We start from the raw sequence: 24,377 nt of genomic DNA, 5'->3' as shown, positions 1-24,377 counted from the left end.
GAGTCTTGTATATCTAACCTTCACTTATCCGACATGCTGGATTATCCAACATACCTAGGTAACGTCACAGCATCGTTAATGAGATGTGTGCGGGTTTCTTTGTCTTTCTTGGTGTTGCGTTTAGTTAAAAGGTAGTAGTGCCAGGTTTTTGAGTACATTAAGGGGTCCTTTTAATAAGCTGCTTGTAAAAGGGCCCTGCAGTAGCGGTGGGGGCTGTTTTTCCCTCGCACCAGGACCCTTTTAACCGCATCAGGTAAAAAGCCACAAAAACAAAATGCCATGCGGTAAGAAAACTCATCACGTGGCCATGTGGTGGGGAACCCTAAGGGCTCCCGCAGTAACCAGGCAGCATGTGGCAATGCCCGATTACCACCAGGTTACCGCTGTGCTAACCATTTCTGTGTTTTTTTCCCCCTGGAAATGGTGTGCACTTGATCCAGAATTACTGCCGACGGCCACGTTGGTCCAGCGGTGGTCCTGGAATAGCAAGTGGTAAGCTCACGTTGGGCTTACCACCACTCTGTAAAGGGCCTCTAAGCTTGTAAATTCTTGTTACTGCTTCCTCTTTTGAAATATGCATTCAGTATGCGTCTCTTTTATCCCTCATCCACTTTTTCTGTATCAACTGACTTTTTGATTATTCAACCATCTGTTGGTCCCATTTACGTCAGATTATCAAAACTCTGCTGGACCTTAAATGCAATTTAAAAAAAGAAACTAACCTTGAGTTCCCTTTCAGTACTTGTAGAAATAATTTCCAGGAAGTTTCTACTAGTTTGTCTTTAGCTCTGTAAGGATGTATGACTCTGAATTGTGTCTGGCTCACTCTGCAGTCTTTTCTTCTTGCAGGCAGTGGGCAGATCCAGTTGTGGCAGTTCCTTCTTGAGTTGCTTTCAGATAGTTCCAATGCCAGCTGCATTACATGGGAGGGCACCAATGGAGAATTCAAGATGACGGACCCTGATGAGGTTGCCAAGCGCTGGGGGGAACGCAAGAGCAAGCCTAACATGAATTATGACAAGCTGAGCCGAGCTCTCCGTTATTATTATGACAAAAACATTATGACTAAAGTACATGGCAAGAGATATGCCTATAAGTTTGACTTTCATGGTATTGCCCAAGCTCTCCAGCCTCACCCAACTGAGACTTCGATGTACAAATATCCATCAGAGCTCTCTTATATGCCTCCCTATCATGCTCATCAACAGAAAGTGAACTTTGTCCCTTCTCATCCTTCCTCAATGCCTGTCACTTCCTCAGGCTTCTTTGGAGCAGCTTCACCATATTGGAGTTCCCCTACTGGAAATCTCTATCCAAACCCCAATGTGCCGCGTCACCCAAACACCCACGTACCATCACACTTAGGCAGCTATTATTAGACTGTTCTTCTTGACTTGAATGGTCTTTCACAGACTAGCTGAACATCCTTGGCTTCCTGAACACTTCAGATCTTTGATGGATATTGCAGCCTTTGAAAAGAACTGGATTTGGTATGACCAAGCTTTTATTTTTTTTTTAGTTTTGGTATTTTGGTTTCCACTTTTATCAGAATTTTCAGCATGGCAATGAAGGTTGCTCAGCCAAGCCTGGAATAGTTTCTGAGCATTTTCCTGCAATAAATAACAACACTGCCACAAGCCACTTCGTTGACATTAAGAAGGTCTAAAAGGAATCACCTTCTATTGTTAGTGAAAGTTAGCTGAGCATTTACCAGCTATACCTTGGTTCTGGAAGTCATTTTATGAGAATCTGGTACACTGGATGTCAACTGGAACAGGATATTAAGGCCAATAAAGTTTTCAACCTAACTGGAAAAAAAAAAGATACATCTGTAGATTTAGAGACATGTCATGGGCATTGAAAAATACATTCTAGCAGGTACCATGTGTGCTGGATTTTGGAATGGATCAAGGATTATCAAAGAACAGGACAAAGAAAACCTGCTTAAAAGGGGGGCTTGCAAAGATTTTGCAAATATAGCTAAAAGATAATTTTTTGCCCACTATAAAAGCAACAAAACAATGCACAAATTCAAAAAAAAGATAGCAATATTCTGGGCAGTCTGTAAAGTCTTTCATTGAGAATGACATTACAATAGCCATCACACTAGTATATTAGGCTGCCTTGGATTCACTGTCAATGCTGTATTGCTGTTATCTGGAGTTAATTAATCAAATTAGTCACTTTGGGGGCCCTTTTACCAAACTGTGGCAAAAAGTGTCCTAGCGAGTGCTTACGCAGGTCAACCCCATGCGCTAAGGCCATTTCTACAGCATGGCCAAATTTCTGCTTTTTTTTCCTATTATGGTCACATGCTAATTTTCCCATTAGCCTGTGGCCATTAACATGTGAGTCCTTAGCACCACTTATTTTGAATGCAGTAAGGACTCACTCACTAACCAGTTAGCACGTGGCGATGAACACACCTACCCTCTGCCCCCAGACCAGCCTTCAGCACTAAAAATAAAATCTATATTTTAGTGCATGGGTAGTGTGTGCTGACGCCAAAATTACCATGGGGAACCTGAATGCACCCTACGGTAAGACATTATGGGGCCCTTTTACTAAAGTACATTGGCGCCTACGTGCATCTAACATAAGCCAAATTGGAACTACTGCCTGGCTACCACATGCCCCGAGCGGTAATTCTGTATTTGACTTGCGCCAAAAACACATGGTAGAAAATATTTTCTATTTTCTACCGTGTGGCGCTTACCTGGTGGTAATCGGCGGTTTATGTGTGCTGACTGCTTACCGCCCGCTTAGCGTGTGAGACCTTACCACTAAGTCAATGGGTTGCGGTAAGGTCTCAGGTTGAAAATGGACACGCGCTGGTTTTAATTTTGCAGCACGTCCATTTTTGGCCACAAAAAAAAAGAGGCTTTTTTCCAGGCATGCTGAAAAATTGACCTGCACATGTCCAAAACATGCACCTACACCAGCACAGGCCACTTTTCGGCGCACCTTAGTAAAAAGGCCCCTGTAAAAAGCAGTATGCACACAATAGTGCTGACCGCAGCTTAGTAAAAGGACCCCCTTGTTTCAAATCCCATGGGTGGGTTTTAACAGTGGAATTTGTACCAATAATCAAAGCAAGACTATGCAAATAGTTTTGTTTTGATTAATACATGCAGAAAAGAAATTACCTGTAGAAATTTGCACCCACTTTCTCTGAGATCTGCTATTCCATTGGAAACAGCACACTATCAGGAATGCCTCAAAAGAACAGGGCCACCGAGAAGGGGGGTAGAGAGGGGCAAAATTCCCTGGGCCTGGGCCTCCAAGAGGGGCTCGGCACCGGGGTCTCTCTCTCTCTCTGTCCTGCTCCTGACGGGACCTGGGTGATTGTGTGCAACAGGGGCAGGAGACAGAAAACTCTGGCGCCGGGCTCTCCATGGAGTCTGGGGAGGACCTTGAGGAAGAGACACAGCAGGCTACTCTTCTTCACAGTCTGCCGCAATGCCTTCCCCTGCAGGTTGCTTTTCCCCTCAGGTCGCGCATGAGAAAAAGCAGCCACAGGGGAAGGCCACACGGCAGAAGGAACATGAGCAGAGGACGGTCTTCTGAAGGCGGGATCCCTGCCAGCCAAGGTACCTAACAGTTATGGTGGGCGGGTGGCAGCAGCGATCGGGGAAGGTGGGGCGGCGGATCCTGGGGGTCCGGCGGCAGCAATGATCCTGGGGAGGGGGGGCCTGGCGGCAGCCTTGCCCCAAGCCTGGTTCTGTCTCTCAGTGCCCCTGCAAAAGAATGCAAGTGAAAGTGCATGCACTATGAGCAACACATGTACCCATTTTGAGGGTAGTCAGTAATCAAAGAGCCCATTTCCTAAGGCAAAACCTTCTTTTGCATAAGAAAATGGCTTTGATTATTTTCCTCCCCATAGTAATATCAGTATGAATAAAGGAGGAGATATAGGCAAGGTAATAACCCAGGTTTAGAACCTAAAAGAACTCCAAGACCGAGGGGACCTGTTTCAGCTTTGCCAAAGACTCTTTCCAAGATACTAGAAAAACAACCTTATATTCTTGTGCCTTGGCTAACTCATCTATAACTGGCAATAATGCAGCAATTTCATTTTGTAGCCTAACCAGCTTACTACTGACCAAGGCCTTATTTCTCAGCATAATCTTGGGTAACAGTTGATTATTATGGTTATGTCCTGCAATTATAAGTTTTTTGTTCTCAGAGAGTTTATATAGAGAAATTCTTGCAGTAACGTGGTTCCTTCTCGCCCTTTCTGAAACTCTCATATTATACAGATGTCAAGTCTCAGCTGCTAAGCTATCTTCCCCAGAAACGTCTCAAATACTGTGATTGTAAAGCATGATGGCATCTGTTTTTGAATTACATGAATTGTAATATGTCTATAAGTGGCATTATCAATTGCTTTCCTGTCTGTCGGTCGTGCTTGCTGTTCCCACCACAGATTCACAGCCATATCTCCTGTGTTCGTGGTGGTTGCTATGTCATTCTTAGCTATTCAAAATGTAAATTTCTCCATGGAACTGGTCCTGGAATACCCATGAAAAAGAAAACAGGAACTGTGCAAGTAATGTTTCCCTTAGTTTTTGTCTGCATTGTGCATCATTGTTACTAGATTGCTGCAGGTCCTATAGAAGGCTGAGGCAGCCCCTTTGCCACAGCTAGACTTGTAGCTCTAACTGCCAGTCAAACTTTCAGGATACCCAAAATAGATATGCATGTGATAAATTTGCATTCACTGTACAACCTCCATTGTATGCACATTTATCTCATGCCTAGTCATAAGTACATAAGTATTGCTACATTGGGACAGACCAAAGGTCCATCAAATCCAGCATCCTGTTTCCAACAATGGCCAATCCAGGTCACAAATATCTGGCAAGATCCCGAAAAAGTTCAATACATTTTATGCTGCTTATCCCAGAAATAAGCAGTGGAAGCTGGCCAGACCTTTTTTAAACCCCGCTAAGCTAACTGCTTTTACCACATTCTCTGGCAGCGAATTCCAGAATTTAATTACATGTTGAGTGAAAACATTTTTCTCTGATTCGTATTAAATTTACTACTTTGTAGCTTCATCGCATGCCCCTAGTCCTAGTATTTTTTAGAAAGCGTAAACAAATGATTGTGGGTATCCTGAAAACTTGACTTGCTAGGTGAGGCCTGGGGATAGGATTGAGAACCCCTGTTATAGCCAAAGCAGGACTACATATCCAGAGATTTTGTGAGGCATGGGCAATCCCAGGACTGGCTCAGCTTCTCCCTGATAGATCTTGAGCCATCCAGTAATACCACACATCAAGGAAAAATAACGGAAGCAACTATTTAATAAAGTCTTTGCTGTTCTGCTTTGAGCACAGACATTTCTGGAAAGCAAACCAAGGACGAAGAAGGACTGTGAGACCTTGAAAAAAAAATTTTTTTGCAAAAATTCTTAAATGCTAACTTTTTTAAATCAATGATTCGCAAGCGCTGTGCGTTTGTTCAACTATCACCTAAAGGGTCAACCAATCACAAGGCAATTTTATAAATTATGCAGAGTTATTTTCTGATATCTCACAATATTAAGGAACTAGAACACGAGTTGACCTCGGTCACAAATGCAGTTTTTGATTACCATGACAAGTTTTTTTTTTAATGTAATTTGTACATCTTTTTATAAGCTGTTTGTACATTTGAGCAACAGCTTTGTATTATTATGATTGTGTATAATTGTTTTTTTTTAGTAAACAACTAGGGTATCGGCTAGTACCTGCCTAAGGAAAAAAAATAGTAATAAAAGTCTATTTTCTTCACAGTAGGTTCCTCTTGTGTGCATATCCTTGGAAGTGAAGAAATATGGAGCGTGCATATATCCTAACTTATAGATGGCCAGACTATAGTTTAAAGCCAGTTATTTTGGTTGTATTAAGTTAATGAGTGATCAGTTGAGGGCCTCTATCAGTTTAAAGAATTAAAGGGCTATGCGTTGTACTGAAATGGAGAGTTAAGACAGAAATGTGTTCAGGATCGCAAAACAGCTGGTTTTCAGGATATGTACCTTAGACAGCCCCTTCAGATAATATATGCATATATTTGCTGCCAGATTCTATATATCATGCCAAGTGATCCGCGCCTAAATCTAGGTATATTCTATAACAATGCATGTAACATAATTGGCTTAAGAAGTAAATCAGCATTGTTAACTGCACACAGCAAACAATAATGAGCACTAATTGGCAATAATTAAAATTTATGCGCGTATCTCGCTAAACGTATGTTGTAACTCACTGTACCTAAATTCTAATGCGCACATCCAAAACGCGGCATGGTTAGGGGTGGGGAAATGGGCATTTTGTGGGTGTTCCCAGTCCGTATAAATGTACGTGGTGTAAATGGATATGCGCAATTTTAGGCGCTGGAATATCCACTAAGTGTATTCTATACACTGCACTTAAATCGTATAGAATATGCTTAGGCGAAAATGATTTCCGCATGGATTTTCCAGGCGCCATATATAGAATCTCCCCCTTGGTATAGTTCGAAACAAAGCTAGTTTAGGGTCCCTTTTACTAAGCAGCAGTAAAAGGGGCACTGCTCTAGTATCAGCATGTGGATTTGCTGCGTGCTGAGGCCTCTTTTATCGCAGTGGGTAAAAGGCAAAACAAAGGAAACGGCTGTGCAGTAAGTGCACACTTGCCATGTGGCTATTTCTGGGGGGGAGGGAGCCCTTACAACTACCTATTTAAGAGGCAGTAAGGGCTCCCACACTAACTAGGCAGTAACCTGATTACCACCAAGTAAACCCTGGCATTAAAAAAAAAATTTCTGTTGCACCGGAAAGGTGAGTGCTGGGGCAGCAGTACCACCGGCTCCTGCAGTAGGCTGGGGAAATTCTGTGCAAGCTGGATCGCAGTATCTAATGTGCATTCTAAAGTGAACATCTGGTTAATTACATAATATAAATTTGGCTCCTAAGTAATTGTAATGGGGAGAATAGGGAGGATGAATACTTTAGTGTGGCCCATGGATGAATGCATGGCTGTCATGAGTTTGACCTACCTGCAATGGGCCCCTAATTTGATTTCTTGTTTCTTTGTACTTCTGTTTGTAGACCTCCCAGGATCAGGTAGGAATATCCCTCCTGCAGGTATAGTCAAATGCCAGTGTAACCATCTGACTTCAGGTCATATCCAACAGAGGAGTCTGTCCTAGTTTTTTTCAAGTACTGTTTCAATGGCTTTATTGCTGTTTTAGAAAGCTGAGGAAAAGAACTTGAGAAGCCAAAACAGTTTAATTACTTCATTATAAGTAGGGCTGCATGTGATCACATTATGAAAACCATAATGCCCTCAGTAACTGTGTGCATTGGGAAAAAATGTGTGTGTTTTGTGTCATTTTAGGATTTTCCCCCAATTTTTGGGAAACGTTTTGGTTCATGTCAAACACTTATTTTAATAAACAGTCTCATTTTAGACAGGTTGAAGAAGTTGGAATTGAAGTGAGTATTTTAGAACAGAATCTGCCAACATAGAGGCTGTTCTAAAATTCAGAAGAGATGAAAATTTATGCACCAGGTGCCTGCAGAGTAAACATCCATTTTAGAAAAATAAATGTGAAAATAGAGATGGATTCAAAGCTAGCACACAACCACAGGTATATTGCACAATGGCACAAAAGCAGTTATCTTTGCAACACTAAAGGCATAACCATTTATTATCTTGACGCTGTCACAGTGATCCAGTGGCTTAGCTACGTGGGGCCATAGGGGACTGGGTTCCCATAGATTTGGCCCTGGACCCCCCTGCCGACGACCCTCTCGACCCCCCCTCCCACCGCCAACCCTCCCCCGCCGCCACCATCGCCGTCAGCTACCTTTGCTGGCGGGGGACCCCAACCCCCGCCAGCCAAGGTCCTCTTCTTCTGGCACAAGGCTTCGTTCTGTTTCTGTGAGTCTGACGTCCTGCACGTACAACGACATCAGACTCACAGAAACAGAACGAAGCCTTGCGCCAGAAGAAGAGGACCTCGGCTGGCGGGGGTTGGGGTCCCCCGCCAGCAAAGGTAGCCGACGGCAATGGCGGGGGAGGGTTGGCGGCAGGAGAGGGGTCGAGAGGGTCGTCGGCAGAGGGGGGGGTCAAAGTTGGTGGTGGTAGTGGTGGCAGCAGGGGGGTCAAAAATGGGGGGTCAGCGGCGCTGGGGGGGGGGCCTAAAATGTGCCCCTCACCTCGGGCTCTGGACCCCCCTCCCGCCAAAGTCTGGCTATGCCCCTGCAGTGATCGGTTTCTCTTGCCAGTTTGGCACTTGGGGGAAGGGGATCAAAAACCACTGATGGATTAAGGGGGCAACCCATTAAATCCCTCCATTGGAATACTGCTCATTAGCAACTATTTACCAAACCTTAAATATGCTTGGTAGCAGGTGTAACTCCCAATGTCAGTCTTTTACGACATAGATGTTTAGGAAAAGATTCCTTAAATGGCGCTTAAAAAACAGCACTGAAAAAAAATCTGTGCGGTGCACTATTCTATATACGGCACTCTGAGTTGTCCACCATTTATAGAATAGCACTTAGAGCTGATTTCAGTGCCAAACTTTGGGCGCAAGGATTTACACCAACTGAAACCTGGTGTAAATCCTGGCATGTAAGTTAGGAGCAGATCCCCGGTATTCAGTGAACTTTATTGAACACCCCTGACCTGCCCATGCCCCTCCCATGGCCACACCTCCTTTTGAGTTGTCTGCGAAAAGATTTGGGTGCAGATCTTTATGTTTATTTAAGAACATAAGAATAGCCAAACTTGGTCCATCTAGCTTATTATGCTGTTTCCAATAGTAGTCAATCCAGGTCAGAAGTATCTGGCAGAAACCCAAATAGTGGCAACATTCCATGCTACAAATCCCGGGGAACTTTTCCTTCAGGAACTTGTCCAAACCTTTTTAAACCCAAATATGCTAACCGCTGTTACTACATCCTCTGGCAAACATTCATTGAGTGAAAAACTATTTCCTCCTATTTGTTTTAAAAGAATTTCCATGTAACTTCATTGAGTGTCCCCTAGTCTCTGAACTTTTCAAAAGAGGAAAAAAATCGATTCACTTTTACTATTTCTACACCACTCAGGATTTAGTAGACCTCAATCATATCTCCCCTCATCTGTCCCTTTTCCAAGTTAAAATCTCTTTAGCCTTTCCTCATATGAGAGGAATTCTATCCCCTTTGCTATTTTGGTTGCTCTTCTTCGAACCTTTTCTAATTCCACTATATCTTTTTTGAGAAACGACGACCAGAACTGAATGCAAATCTCAAGGTGAGGTTGCACCATGGAGCAACACATGCCTTCAAAGAAATTATGCAAATTGGTGAGATAAGACTTCCCTTGGCTGAGTCCCATTAAACCATGTTTATCTACGTGTTCCATAATTTTATTCTTTATAATAGTTTCCATTATTTTGCCTGGCACTTAACGTCAAGCTTACTGGTCAGTAATTTCCCAGATCCCTGAAATCCTTTTTAAAAATCAGAGTTACCTTTCCCCCTCTCCAGTCTTCAGGTCTTGCTCTACCGCCTGGCCTGCGTACAGATTACAACAGTTTACAATGCTAAAAAATATCAAATTTCAGAAAGGAAATACAAAAATTAGATAGGAAAGATAAAACATCCACACATAGAGCACACATTCGTATGTTCAGTAAACCCACAGGAAATGAAATAAAAGTGGGAGGACGACCAAGGATTCCAAAGACTGAAAGGATATATAATAATAAAGATGTTTATTGAGGTATAAAGTCTTTATGCTGGAAACAGCATAATAAGCTAGATGGACCAAGTTTGGCTATTCTTATGTTCTTAAGACTTTATACCTCAATAAACATCTTTATTATTATATATCCTTTCAGTCTTTGGAATCCTTGGTCGTCCTCCCACTTTTATTTCATTTCTTGTTGTTGTCCGTGGCGCGTCTAGAGTTCTCCGCCTTCTGGCGGATATTTTTTCTCTCTCCAGTAAACCCAAAGAACACCTAACATCCTGCCCCAGTTCCATATGCTTCCGTAAAAAATGTGTTTTTAAAAGATTTTTAAAATTTCATGTACACTATCTCATTATGGATAGCTGGGGGAAGGTCATTCTAGAAATTAGGGGCTAAAATGAAAAATGCAGCATCGCATGTACCCTCATAGTGCACCTGTACAAATCCAAACTTGCCAATTCATACTAATAGTTAATTGTTAGTACTGAATTATTGGTGCTAATTGGCTCATTAGCCAATTTAGTTGTGTGTGCATCTCAGGATCATTTGCAATTTTGCATTCATAAATTTGTGCGCCATTTATAGAATCCAGAGAAGCCTCCTGAAATGAGGAATAATTGTGTACTTACCTGTCATGCCCTTGTCCCATCCAAAACCTGCCCAGACAATGATCCCTTGCCATTTGAACACACACATGGGATTGGTACATGCACATCTTGGCTTTGTAAAATGGGGTTTTAGATGTTTATGCAAGATAAATGTTTAAATGTCAATTATGTACATCTTGAACATGAACAGGGCTTGTAAAATGAGGGCCACAATATTTTAGCGCATGCTAAAACTTTTTAACATGTGTTAATTCCTAGATTAAAATGCATTAAATTGATTTGGCTCAAACAAAATTAAGGTATGTTCAGAACTGAATCCCTAGCCCTCAGGTATATGTATATTCTTTCTGACGGCAGAGCCTATATGATCTTGAAAATTCATGCATAGCTGCATCTTTGCATGTGAACTCACTCAACCTTCAAAGAATCCAGTGGAAACAGAGCCGGGGGGGGGGGGGGGGGGGGGAGACCATAACTGACCCTTGTGGGAATTACTTGGTAGGATTTCTTCTAACCCTTTTCTAATTTTGCTTTGAGAGGTTACAAAAATAACTGCAAATAGACAGCACTGAACTCACTTTTAAGTGGATGTCATTGAACGCCCAACTCATCAGCTACTGGAGCATACAACAAAGATATTCCCTCCATGCAAAACGAGCAATATTTTGAATGGCGGGGAAGAGAAAGTGTGCACTGAGTTGAAATGTGCACTGAGTTGAAATGCACACAAGTGGAATCCACTATATTGTATTCAATAAAAGCACTAATGCAGCCATTTAACAAAAGCAACAAGATAATACAATAAAGGTGTGTAATGTCTCTTGCTTTTGTGTTTGTTTATATGTAAACATTAAAGTAATAATCACAAAAAAAAGAAAGTAAAATGTCTCCCGTTTGTTACTATATATATATATATTATATATATATATGCAATGTACGTTTTGGATATTAAATATATATAATTTTGCAAGTAATCTTTAAAAATGTATTGTTTCAAGCAGTCAAATGTTATATGAAGGTCATGTCAGAAAATTAAAATGTGACCAAATAAATATTTCCATTTTTAAAGGGTTTTATAGGTTGTTGTTATCAAGGACTAAATGAATCATTCAGATCAAACTAGAGAATGGAATCTGTCTTACTTGGTCATTTCTAAGAGGTCCTTTTATTAAGCTGTGGTTGAAAGTGGCCTTAGCCCGCCCTTATGAGCCATTAAGAAAGATTAGCAGGTCAGCACTTACCAACACCCGTTTTTTAGGCAGTAAGGGCTCACACGCCAATCATGTACTAATCAGTTTGCACGTAGTAATGTAGCTGCACTAACTGACCAGCACAGAAACACCCTTTCTCCGCCCCTGATACGCCCCCTCTGTAGAAGATTTGTAAAAAATGTTAGCGCATGGAGATCTCAAATTTACCTCAGGATGGTTTAGCATGTCCTACGATAAGCCATTTGAAGCTGCAGGTATGCGTGCACTACTGCTTCCTGCAGCTTAGTAAAAGGAGCCTTAAGGATGCCAACAAGGTCCATGTCATCAAGGGTAGGCCGAGCTAGCCCCTGTTTTACTCTCACTGCAAGCAAAGACCTAACACAAAGTCCCATGTCAAGGTTAAACACCGAAAGTACAGAGTAGGAGTGCACAACAGAAATCCACAGTTTCTAGTATCTCCTTAGTGGATTTCTGTGGTCCACCCCTACTCTGTACTTTTGGTGTTTACCCTCACAGCACCTATGAACTTCTGTTCTTAGAGAAAATGTTCATAGAGGCAAGTAAAACAAAGACAGGCCCAGCCTATGGTGGCAAGTCTGTAAATTGGTGCATCCTTTTTGGTGCCCTGATGTAGCGCAAGGAGTGCCAATTCTACATAAGTACATAAGTAATGCCACACTGGGAAAAGACCAAGGGTCCATCGAGCCCAGCATCCTGTCCATGACAGCGGCCAATCCAGGCCAAGGGCACCTGGCAAGCTTCCCAAATGTACAAACATTCTATACATGTTATTCCTGGAATTGTGGATTTTTCCCAAGTCCATTTAGTAGTAGTTTATGGACTTGTCCTTTAGGAAACTGTCTAACCCCTTTTTAAACTCTGTCAAGTTAACCACCTTCACCACGTTCTCCGGCAATGAATTCCAGAGTTTAATTATGCATTGGGTGAAGAAAGCTTTTCTCCCGATTTGTTTTAAATTTACTACACTGTAGTTTCATCGCATGCCCCCTAGTCCTAGTATTTTTGGAAAGCTTGAACAGACGCTTCACATCCAGCTGTACCACTCCACTCATTATTTTATATACCTCTATCATGTCTCCCCTCAGCCGTCTCTTCTCCAAGCTGAAAAGCCCTAGCCTCCTTAGTCTTTCTTCATAATAGCAGCAAGGCACCCTGATGCCACTACATAATACTAGCACAATCAACTCATAAGAACATAAGAACATTAGCATTGCCATACTGGGACAGACCAAAGGGCCCATCAAATCCAGCATCCTGTTTCCAACAGTGGCCAATCCAGGTTACAAGTACCTGGCAAGATCCCCAAACAGTACAATCCATTTTATGCTGCTTATCCTAAAAATAAGCACTGGATTTTCCCCAAGTCCATTTTAATAATGGCTTATGGACTTTTCTTTTAGGAAGTTATCAAAACCTTTTTAAAACTTGGATTCCAGGGCTCTGTCCTTTCCTGGTTCTCTTCCTACCTCTCCCTCTGCACCTTTAGTGTTCACTCTGGTGGATCCTCTTCTACTTCTATCCCTCTGCCTGTCGGCGTACCTCAGGGTTCTCTTCTTGGTCCCCTCCTCTTTTCTATCTATACTTCTTCCCTTGGTTCATTAATCTCATCCCATGGCTTTTCCTACCATCTCTACGCTGATGACTCCCAAATCTACCTTTCTACCCCTGATATCTCACCTTGCATCCAAACCAAAGTTTCAGCGTGCTTGTCTGACATTGCTGTCTGGATGTCTCAACGCCACCTGAAATTAAATATGACCAAAACCGAGCTTCTCATTTTCCCCCCCAAACCCACCTCCCTGCTCCCCTCATTTTCTATTTCTGTTGATGGCTCTCTCATTCTCCCTGTCTCCTCAGCTCGAAACCTTGGGGTCATCTTTGACTCTTCTCTCTCCTTCTCTGCTCATATCCAGCAGATTGCCAAGACCTGTCGTTTCTTTCTTTACAACATCCGTAAAATCCGCCCCTTTCTTTCCGAGCACTCCACCAAAACCCTCATCCACACCCTTGTCACCTCTCGTTTAGACTACTGCAATCTGCTTCTTGCTGGCCTCCCACTTAGTCACCTCTCCCCTCTCTAGTCAGTTCAAAACTCTGCCCGTCTCATCTTCCGCCAGGGTCGCTTTACTCATACTACCCCTCTCCTCAAGACCCTTCACTGGCTCCCTATCCGTTTTCGCATCCTGTTCAAATTTCTTCTACTAACCTATAAATGTACTCACTCTGCTGCTCCCCAGTATCTCTCCACACTCGTCCTTCCCTACACCCCTTCCCGTGCACTCCGCTCCATGGATAAATCCTTCTTATCTGTTCCCTTCTCCACTACTGCCAACTCCAGACTTCGCGCCTTCTGTCTCGCTGCACCCTACGCCTGGAATAAACTTCCTGAGCCCCTACGTCTTGCCCCATCCTTGGCCACCTTTAAATCTAGACTGAAAGCCCACCTCTTTAACATTGCTTTTGATTCGCAACCACTTGTAACCACTCGCCTTCACCTACCCTCCTCTCTTCCTTCCCGTTCACATTAATTGATTTGATTTGCTTACTTTATTTATTTTTTGTCTATTAGATTGTAAGCTCTTTGAGCAGGGACTGTCTTTCTTCTATGTTTGTGCAGCGCTGTGTACGCCTTGTAGCGCTATAGAAATGCTAAATAGTAGTAGTAGTAGTAGTAGTTAAAACCCCGCTAAGCTAACTGTTTTTACCATATTCTCTGGCAACAAATTCCAGAGTATAATTACACACTGAGTGAAGAAATATTTTCTCCGATTCATTTTAAATTTACTACTTTCCAGCTTCATTGCGTGCTCCCTAGTCCTAGTATTTTAGGAAAGCGTAAACAAGAAATTCAGGTCTACCTGTTCCACTCTACTCATTATTTTATATACCTCTATCATATCTCCCCTCAGCCATCTTTTCTCCAAGCTGAAGAGCCTCTTTAGCCTTTCCTTATACAGAAGTCATCCCATCCCCTTTATCATTTTTGTCGCCCTTCTCTGTACCTTTTCTAATTCCACTATATCTTTTTTGAGATGCAGTGACCAGAATTGCATCTAATAGTATACTATAAGATGCACAAGCTGATGACTGATGCTCACATGACCAACTCATGCTCCGCCCAAATGTATGCTCCCTTTTCAATAGCTTGCTATGCCATTTACGCGTGAGCTTGCAGGATGGTGCTTTGGGCAAGTGCGTGCCTAAGTGACACCTATTCTGCATTCACACATGTCAGGCTTGCCTAAAATCAGGCACACCTTATATAGAACAAGCAACAAAGCCCGTTTCGTGAAAAATGAAACGGGCCCTAGGAAGGCTCTCCTCTAAGCGATTTCTCCTCTCTCCCCTGTCCTCCCCTCCATGTCCAGCAATTCTTCCCTGCCCTCCCATCCCCCCCCGGGGTCCCGTGATTCTGGCCTCCCCTCCATGTCCAGTGATTCTCCTCTGCCCTGCCCTCCCCTCCATGGCCAGTGACTCTGTCCTTCCTGACGCCCTGCCTTTAAGCCATTCATCTTACCTTAGGTCGCAGCGGCGGCAGGCTGGGCTTGCGTCACCATCAGCCTTCCCTTGCCTTCCATCTTAGTGTCCCGCTCTCCTCTGACATCATCTCGTCTTTCTGCGAGGGCAGGACACTGAGAGGGAAGGGAACGCTGGAGGCAAGCTGATGTCAGCATGCTGTTACGAACCCAGTCATCCAGCCATCCAGGGAAGCAGAGTTACCAGTTATTATACAGATTCCCTCTTTGCCTTATCCAACAGAACAGTGATATTCACTGACATCCTTAAAGGCCACAAATGGACCATGATTTTCCCCCACTTCCCTCCTACCTAGTGTGTTCTGTTATCTAAAATAAAATTTGCTGGCCTGTTTTCACAAAAAAAGGAAATTAACTACTTATTTTTACAAAGAGCTTAATGAAGCAGATTTAAGGGGTCTTTTACTAAAGATTAGCTTGAGTTATCTGCAGCAGGGCCCATAGATATAAAATGGGCCCTGCTGCAGATGAGCTGAAAGACCCCCTTAATGCACTGGTAGAATTGTGCTAAAGGGGTGCAAAAGAGGAGGAAACCAACTAGACATGCAGGGTTGGCTAAAAAGCAGGAAGAGTATCCACATGTCTTCATTTCCACTGTTGATATAGCGGAAGGCGAGGAGAAAGCACACTCATAGGGCTGATGCACAGAAGCAAATGTGGGGGCTAGAGGCCATTGGACTAGCGCCGTCATTGGTGAGCACAGAATGTTCAGAGGCGGGAAACATTGAGCGTGTCAAAGATTATCGCAAATAGCATGCTGATGTAGTCAAACAGATGTTAATGAGGTCATTCCCTATTGCCTCCCAATGCTCAGAGAACAGCGCACAAAACAAAGCCGCCCTTACTGCTGAAAAAATAATGCCAGCTCGGAGCAGGCATTAGGTTACTTGAAGAGAGGATTTCTCATGATTCTTTCTTTAAAATCTGCCAGTTTTTATATAATTTGGAAGCAGAAGGAAGCCTGTGCAAGCCCAAAAGCACCAGTATTGAGAAACAAATATGTGTGAGTCCAAGAAAACACAAGAAAACACATTGGCACCTGTTTCCTGAAAAAAAACCCCAAAACTTCAAAAGCTTATATTTAAAGGCGCAGAAAACATGCCAATATGTGCTTCACATTCGGGTTTGCCTGACACATGCACACAGGAGCTGCGCTTACAGTGAAACTCTCCTTGCTTTTGCTTTAACAGCGTGCATATAATTTGCATGTCATTTCCTTTTGAGCATCGGTGAGCTAATTTTCTGCACTGTTCTGGCAGTATGGATTTTGTTCTGTTGGCTTACCATGGGAGTTCTGAGCATCTGCCTGTCAGTGGAGGGTGTTACAGTAAGGGGGCACTCAAAGGGCAGCAATTGAAAGCAGTGCAGTACTCCTTTTCAGTTTTTACCAATGTCTAAAGCATCAGAAATGCCTCTGGCCTTTGAGTTCTTCATCTACCCTCAAGCCAACCACAGGAGAACCTGAGGATCCAGCAAAGGGATCCTATAAAAAAGCAGAATGTGATGGCACTTTTGTGAAATGAAGGATCAGCATTTTGCAAATCTCTTCATTGTCAGATGGTTGTTAGCAGGGGCGTAGCCACTGGTGGGCCTGGACGGGCCCAGGCCCACACATTTCCCCTCCAGGCCCGCCCATCCGCATCTATCCCTTTTGTCCCACGGAGGCAGTGCTTCCTTCCTGCCCTGTCTTCTCCCCAAGCTCTGCTGCATCGGTCCCTCCCTGCAAGTGGAATCCTCCTTCGCCGGTCGCGCTGCGCTGCCTGCCATGCACACGCAGCTATGCTCCTCCCCCTGCTGCGTCTATCTGGCCCTCTGTGATGCACTTCCTGTTTAGGGCCGGATGAACGCGGCAGGGGGAGGAGCGAAGCTGCGTGTGCATGGCAGGCAGCGCAGCGCGACCGGCGAAGGAGGATTCCACTTGCAGGGAGGGACCGATGCAGCGGAGCTTGGGAAGAAGACAGGGCAGGAAGGAAGCGCTGCCTCTGTGGGACAAAAGGGATAGAGACAGCGCGCGAAGGATGCGGATGGCGGACCTGAAGGGAAAATGGCTGAGCTGCTGGGACATGGGAGGGAGAGGAAGACGGAACTGGAGGGAAGGGAGAGAGCTGCTGGGACATGGGAGGGAGAGGAAGCAGGGACTGGAGGGAAGGGAGAGAGCCGCTGGGACATGGGAGGGAGAGGAAGAAGGGACTGGAGGGAAGGGAGAGAGCTGCTGGGACATGGGAGGGAGAGGGACTGGAGGGAAGGGAGAGAGCCGCTGGGACATGGGAGGGAGAGGAAGAAGGGATTGGAGGGAAGGGAGAGAGCCGCTGGGACATGGGAGGGAGAGGAAGAAGGGACTGGAGGGAAGGGAGAGAGCCGCTGGGACATGGGAGGGAGAGGAAGAAGAGACTGAAGGGAGAGAGCCACTGGGACATGGGAGGGAGAGGAAGAAGGGACTGGAGGGAAGGGAGAGAGCCGCTGGGACATGGGAGGGAGAGGAAGAAGGGACTGGAGGGCAGTGGCGTAGCCAGACTGCCAATTTTGGATGGGCCTGAACCCAAAGTGGGTGGGCACAAAATTTTCTCTCTACCCCCCTCCCCCAGCAAAATTTAGTCACGCTAATCAGATGCATTTGTCACACAGGGTAAAGTGCTGCTTTTCAGTGCATCAGATTTCAGAAAATTTATTTAATAGCCTAACACCCTTTTCAGTGAGCTTTCAGAGGCCAAAACCTCCTGCCTCAGGTCAGTATAATGCTGTTACGGTATCCTCGCCTGACCTAAGGAAGGAAGTATTGGTCTCTGAAACTTCATTAACACAGGTACCATATTACTTTATCCTAAAGTAAAAATAAAATTATTTTCTTTACCTTTCTTGTATGGCCATTTACTTTTTCTCATTGTGTCGCTCCCAGTCTCTAGATTCTGCTTTCCTTCGTTTTCGCTTAACTCTTCTGCCACGGTTTCCTGGCCATTTCTCATTTTTCTCTCCTTTTTCTTTGCTTTCTTCAATATTTTTCTGCCTCTCTCTCTCTCTCTGTCCTGATTTAATTCATTCTTACTATCCATTCTTTAATTTCCTTCATCTACTTATGGCTTTTCATCTTTTTCTCACCCTTGTTCTCCCCATGCCCCTTCCTCTTATTCTCCAGTCTTTCACTACTCTCCTTTTCCATCCAGCAGCTCTCTTCTTTCTCTCCCCATCCTTCCAGTCTCCCCTCTCTCTCCCCATCCTTCCAGTAGTCTCCCCTCTTTCTTTCTGCATCCTTCCGTCCAATGTCACCTCTTTCTCCCTACCCTTCCATCCAGCGTCTTCCCTCTTTCTCTCCCCATCCTTCCATCCATCTACCCTCTCTCCTGATCCTTCCATCTAATGTCTCTCTCTCTCCCTCTTTCTAACCAGTGTCTCTGTATCACTCTACCCTTTTCTGTTCAGTGTCCCTTCTCTCTCCACATCCTTCCAGTCTCTCCCCTTTCTCTCTGCATCCTTCCAGTCTCTCCCCTTTCTCTCCCCATCCCTCCATCCGGTCTCTCTCCCCATCCATCCATTTTCCCTCTTTCTCTCCCCATCCTTCCATCTGTTTTCCCTCTTTCTCTGCCATCCTTCCGTTTTTTATCTTTTCTCCCCATCCTTCCATCTGTTTTCCCTCTTTCTCCCCATCCTTCCATGTTTTCCCTCTTTCTCCCCATCCTTCCATGTTTTCCCTCATTCTCTGCCATCCTTCCATGTTTTCCCTCATTCTCTGCTATCCTTCCATCTGTTTTCCCTCTTTTCTCCCCATCCTTCCATGTTTTCCCTCTTTCTCCCCATCCTTCCATGTTTTCCCTTATTCTCTGCCATCCTTCCATCTGTTTTCCCTCTTTTTCTCCCCATCCTTCCATATTTTCCCTCTTTTCCTCGACAAGGCCCGCCCTGCATGCCAGCGCCAGCCCCAGCTCCCATTGCCGGCCACTGCTGCTTTTCCTGTTGAGCAGCAGGGCCGGCGCTACAAAAAGAAGAAGCGCTAACGGCGCTAAGGATGAAAAATGTTTTTTAAAAAAAAAGCGCGGCACCGGCAGGCACTGTCTAAGCAGCCTTGAGGCATTGGCTACTGGCTCACAGGCTCCTCCCGTCTCTTACGTTACTGCCCCTGCGTCGCTCCAGGCCCATCCAAAATTGGCAGTCTGGCTACACCACTGGTTGTTAGTAGAGGAAAGATAGCAGGGCACTTTTTTTAAATAGTGTCATGTAAAAACAACATCTATCAGTGTTGGCTTCAGGGGAGGCTGGCCCTTATCTGGAGACTCCACTCTCCACAGAGAGCACAAGCAGCAGGAAAGTTATCAGGAAGGGGAAATCCTTCACCCAACCTAACCCTCCCACAAAGCTGCAGTCACAATTCTAGCCACTTACTAGGCAGACTAGATGGGCCATTTCAGTTCTTATCTGTCATCTTCTACTATGTTACTATGATTCTGTAGAGAAATTACAACAGGACTGATTACAGACCTTCTCCAAAGTTTGCTCTGACTTGTCCTAAACAGGTATAGTTTATCCCACCATCTCTTGCTTACTAGATAGTTCAAGTAGGCTTTCATCTCTAAACCCAATTTACACATCAAGGGCCCTGTTTACTAAGGTCAGCTAGAGTTTTTAGCTTTTGGGAATTAGTTTTTAGGTTTGGGAATTACTGCTGTGAAGAGTCTGCATTTCATCCTAGTGGCCTTTCTGCATTCATTGACTGTTACTTTTTATGGCATGAAAGAGTAGCCTAGCAATTACAGCAGCAGCAGGCTGGTAGCCAGAGTTCAAGCCCTGCTGATAAACTTGGTGGTCTAGGGTATGTCAATACATTCTCCATTGTCTCACATACAAACTTATGCCCTCATGATCAAAAGCCCTGCGCTGTTCCAAACAGCGGCCTAAAAATAGCGCCTGGACAGCGCAGGGCTTTTCTGCATCGATGATCAAAGATAATGCATGCAAATCTAAGCAGCGCTATTATCTTTGATTATTATGTTTAAGTGCGGGAGAATTGCGCCTGAGCATGCGCTCAGCACAATCCTCCCGCACTTGTTTGACAGGTCTGGGCTGTCAAAATCCCAAACCTGTCAAACAGCCTGCCGAGGCCCGAACAACGAGGGCTGGAGGACCGAATGTTGTCTCCAGTCCCCCCCCCCCAACCCCCAGAAAATGTTGAGGCCGACGCCGGCCAAACCCACTCCCACCCTCCCACCCAGCGACGGGGGGGCTGGAGGTCGCCCCAACGATTCAACCCCCTCCATGACCAGGGAGGGCTGGAGATCCGGTGGGTCTCCAGTCCCCCCAAACCCCCATAAATCCTGGTGGCTGCCTCCAGCCAAACGCTGTCCCACCCTCCCACTCAGCGACGGGGGGGCTGGAGGTTCGGTGGGTCTCAAGCCCCCCAAACCCCCAGAAATCGTTGTGGCCGCCACCCTGTTATCCATTGACGGAGGGGGGTGGGCGGGACTACAGACCATGTAAGGGAATCGCTCCTTTACATGGTCTGTAGCCCCGCCCAGCGCATCCAAGGATGCAATGGGCGGGGCTGGGCGCCGCCATTTTGCAGCGGCGTCGACAGGAAGAGGAGGGAGGCAGGCAGGCTTCGTCCCTCCTCCAACAAAAGATAGGGGGGCGGGCCGGGGGGGCCGGCCGGGAGGGAGGGTGGGTGACCACGGACCACCAGGGATTCAGAACGCCGGGGGGGGGAGTTGGGGTCGATGGATAACAGGGTGGCGGCCACAATGATTTCTGGGGGTTTGGGTTGCTGGAGACCCACCGAACATCCAGCCCCCCCCCCCCGTCGCTGAGTGGGAGGGAGGGTGTGACAGCAGAGGCGGCCACCACGATTTATGGGGGTTCGGGGGGGGGCTGTAGACCCATCGGATCTCCAGCCCTCCCTGGGGCATGGAGGGGGTCGGATCGTTGGGGGGACCGGAGGTCCACCGGACCTCCAGTCCCCTGTTTGCGTTTGCTTTGGGGGGGGAACGGGGGCCTGCCAGCATGCAACTGTATGCTAGACAGGGCTCACCATTCCTCCCCAATGATCCGCAAAGTCTAACACCAGCTCAGAGCTGGCGTTGATTTTGCCGCAGCCAGCGACCCAATCTTTGGCGCGCTGGCCGTTGATCATTGGGCATGAATGCGTTAAGCGCTGATTAGCATGCATTTGCAAGCTAATTGCGCTCGAAGCCCTGTTTAGCATGCATTTGCATGCTACTTGCGCTAAGAACCCTCGAGTGCATTGTTTCAGGCGCTCGAGGGCTCTGATCATGGGTCGGCAGCAAACTCCGGCGCTAGTATGGCGTTAACAGCCTCTAGCGCCGGAGTTTGCTTTTGATCATGAGGGCATTAGAGACCTGTTTACTAATGGATTTTGCACATTTGGAGAGTAATTCCATAGCAGGGTGCCTTTAAATATGCACCTGGAGGGCACCTGATCTATAAATAAAGGTAGATGCCTACTTTCATTTATAGAATACTAGTGTAATCAGGTAGATATACACCTATGTGACGGGGGCGTAGCTACATGGGGCCACGGGGGCCTGGGCCCCTGTAGATTTGGCCCTGGACCCCCCTGCCAATGACCCTCTCGACCCCCCTCCCGCCGCCAACCCGCCGTCAACCCGCCATCGCTGTCTGCTACCTTTGCTGGCGGAGGACCCTAACCCCCGCCAGCCGAGGTCCTCTTCTTCCTTCATTCTGTTTCTGAGTCTGACGTCCTGCACGTACGTCAGACTCAGAAACAGAACGAAGGAAGAAGAGGACCTCGGCTGGCGGGGGGTTGGGGTCCCCTGACAGCAAAGGTAGGCGACGGCGGGGGAGGGTTGGCAGCGGGAGGGGGGGTCGAGAAGGTTGTCAGCAGGAGGGGTCAAAGTTGTTGTTGGTGGTGGTGGCGGCAGTGGTTGGCAATGGCAGGGGGGGTTGGCGGCACCGGGAGGGGGCTAAAATGTACCCCCTCACCTCGGGTTTTGGACCCCCCTCCCACGGAAGTCTGGCTACGCCCCTGCTATGTGGTTAGGTACAATCACACAAACCATAGAGCTAGTGTAAATGCTAACACCTAAGTATCAGTGCTATCTATATGGATAACCTGCAGCAATGATTCCCAAACCTGTACCCCAGCCAGTCAGGTTTTCAGGATATGCATAATAAATATGTATGAGATAGATTTGTATACCATAGAGGCAGTGTATGCAAATTGATCTCATAAATATTCATTGTGGATATACTGAAATCCTGATTGGCTGGGGTTCCCCAGAACAGGTTTGGGACTCACTGCCCTACAGTATTCTGTAAGCTGCCCATGCTCTGCCAATGTGTATACCCACCTTGGAAATATATGCTTCACAAGTTAAGCAGGTAATTGCAGAATAGCACTTAGGTGGAATTTTGGCACTTATGCATCTATACCTGGATAGAGCCTCTGAATAACTTCCTCAACAGCATTTATCCAGGTAGAAGGTGCTGCTAGTCGATAAATGCTTTTCAGTATCGACTCCTTTGTTTTTATTCAGTCAGACCAACCTGGATCTGGACTTTTGTGTGCATTAAGAGTGGGCAATGAGTGTCCACCAAAGCTTGTCTTCTCCTGCATTCACACACCACCCCAGAGGTGAAGGACAATCTCAGCCACCTTTTCCCTAACTCTACCATAGATTTATTTATTTATTTATTGCATTTCTATCCCACATTTTCGCACCTCTTTGCAGGTTCAGGTGAGTGGGGCAGGGGGGCTTTCCTCTTGGCAGATCAGCTAACTGCGGGAAGCCCCTGGAGCAGGGGCGTAGCCAGACAACAAATTTTGGGTGGGCCTAGGCAAGAAGTGGGTGGGCACCAAGGGTTCTCCCCCCTTCCAACCACCACCAAAAAAAATATTTCAGCTGGCGGGAAAATGCTTCTTTCCACCTTGGCAGTATGCAGCAGGCATGCGCTGAAAACTGAGTGTGTGCAGGTGCCAGTATCGTGGAGAGCAGCGTTTTTGTTACCATCAGGGGGCAGTCTTCAGCTGGCCGAGCTTGAGATCCCCATCAGCTGTCGCTAAATGTGTGCTACTGTTGGGTGGGCCTGAGCACTAAATGGGTGGGCCATGGCTACGCCACTGCCCTGGAGCAAATTGCAGGTAAACCTTCACTCTCTTTTATCATAGGCCTGGCTGGTACTGCTACAATCTTGTCAATCTCCCAATATCCTTCTATTTCTCCCTGTTTGCAGCAGAGCCCCCTCCCCAAATGACTTCCTCTTCTCCCCTAACTTCAATACCCTAACCCCACCTGTAGCTTTGATGCACAGTTTTGGCATTTTTCATCTCCATCAGAAGGAGTAGAAAGAGACACACAGCCAAAGTTTTCAACTGCCTGTAAATTTATGAGTGGTTGACAACCCTAAAATTGACTAATACAACAACCATGCAACGGTGTCTAAATGAACTGATTAAAACTGATATGGAGAACTTGACAATTCAATTCTATGGATTAAAAATATATATATATTCAGCAGTAGAGGAAAATGTGTAACAAACATAAAAATACATAAGGAAAAAAAATCACAGGTTGCAAAATATTAACATTTGGACTACCTTCTATCCCTTTAAAGATCTGGAGCTTGAAGGAATATTTTATGCATACTGGCTGAGATCTTATTTATAGAAGAACTATATCAGGTTTCAAGAGGGACTTGAGAATATTCCCCAAAAGAGACAATGTGAAAATTAGAAAGGCCCAACAAACAGCTGAGTTAATAATCATTGTTAACCCTGTTTCTGTCCCAATCCTACTAAAATCCCCCAACAGAGAAAGCTCTGATAGTTAAATAGGCCTGTTGTTTACTTAAGTTTGAAAGCAAAAAAAGAGGAAATTATGCTTCCACAGCAAACAATCATAGGAAATAAGGCATGAAAGACTCCAAAGAGGGTTTCAAGAAGACCACAAGTTCAAAATTCTTCAACAAAATTTATTCTCCACAATAACAATATAAAGTGCATGGGTGATCCAAATTTAAAAATCCAAATATGATAGCATAAGTGGCAAAACGAAGTAAGTATGTGCTAGCGAGTGAATGGGTAATAAAACATGCAAAATAGAATTGTGATAACAAAAGTACAGTATTGCCATACTGGGAAAGAGCAAAAGTCCATCGAGCCCAGCATCCTGTTTCCAATAGTGGCCAATCCAGGTAACAAATACCCAGCAAGATCCCAAAAATGTACAAAACATTTTATACTGCTTATCCCAGAAATAGTGGATTTTCCCCAAGTCCATTTAATAATGGTCTATGGACTTTTCCTTTAGGAAGCCGGCCAAACCT

At 45.4% G+C, this 24,377-nt stretch overlaps 1 protein-coding gene across 5 annotated transcripts in view; it reads left to right on the top strand.

Moving 5' to 3' along the window:
- FLI1 (Fli-1 proto-oncogene, ETS transcription factor) overlaps window positions 1-24,377 on the top strand; it is a 230,355-nt gene that overhangs the window by 146,112 nt on the left and 59,866 nt on the right. For 4 of the 5 annotated variants that reach the window (XM_030221797.1, XM_030221796.1, XM_030221798.1 and 1 more), the window contains one exon: window positions 850-2,670. The exons of the other annotated variant lie outside the window; for it this stretch is intronic. In XM_030221797.1, the coding sequence (XP_030077657.1) occupies window positions 850-1,379 (530 nt within the window). In that variant the 3' untranslated portion in view covers window positions 1,380-2,670. Of the gene's footprint in view, window positions 1-849; window positions 2,671-24,377 lie in introns of those variants that run through there. 5 annotated transcript variants of the gene reach the window in all.

This window comes from Microcaecilia unicolor, chromosome 12 (assembly GCF_901765095.1).
Source record: "Microcaecilia unicolor chromosome 12, aMicUni1.1, whole genome shotgun sequence".
Lineage (NCBI taxonomy): Eukaryota > Metazoa > Chordata > Amphibia > Gymnophiona > Siphonopidae > Microcaecilia > Microcaecilia unicolor.
The sequence above is the reverse complement of the archived record's forward strand: the minus strand, read 5'-3'. Positions and strand labels throughout refer to the sequence as shown.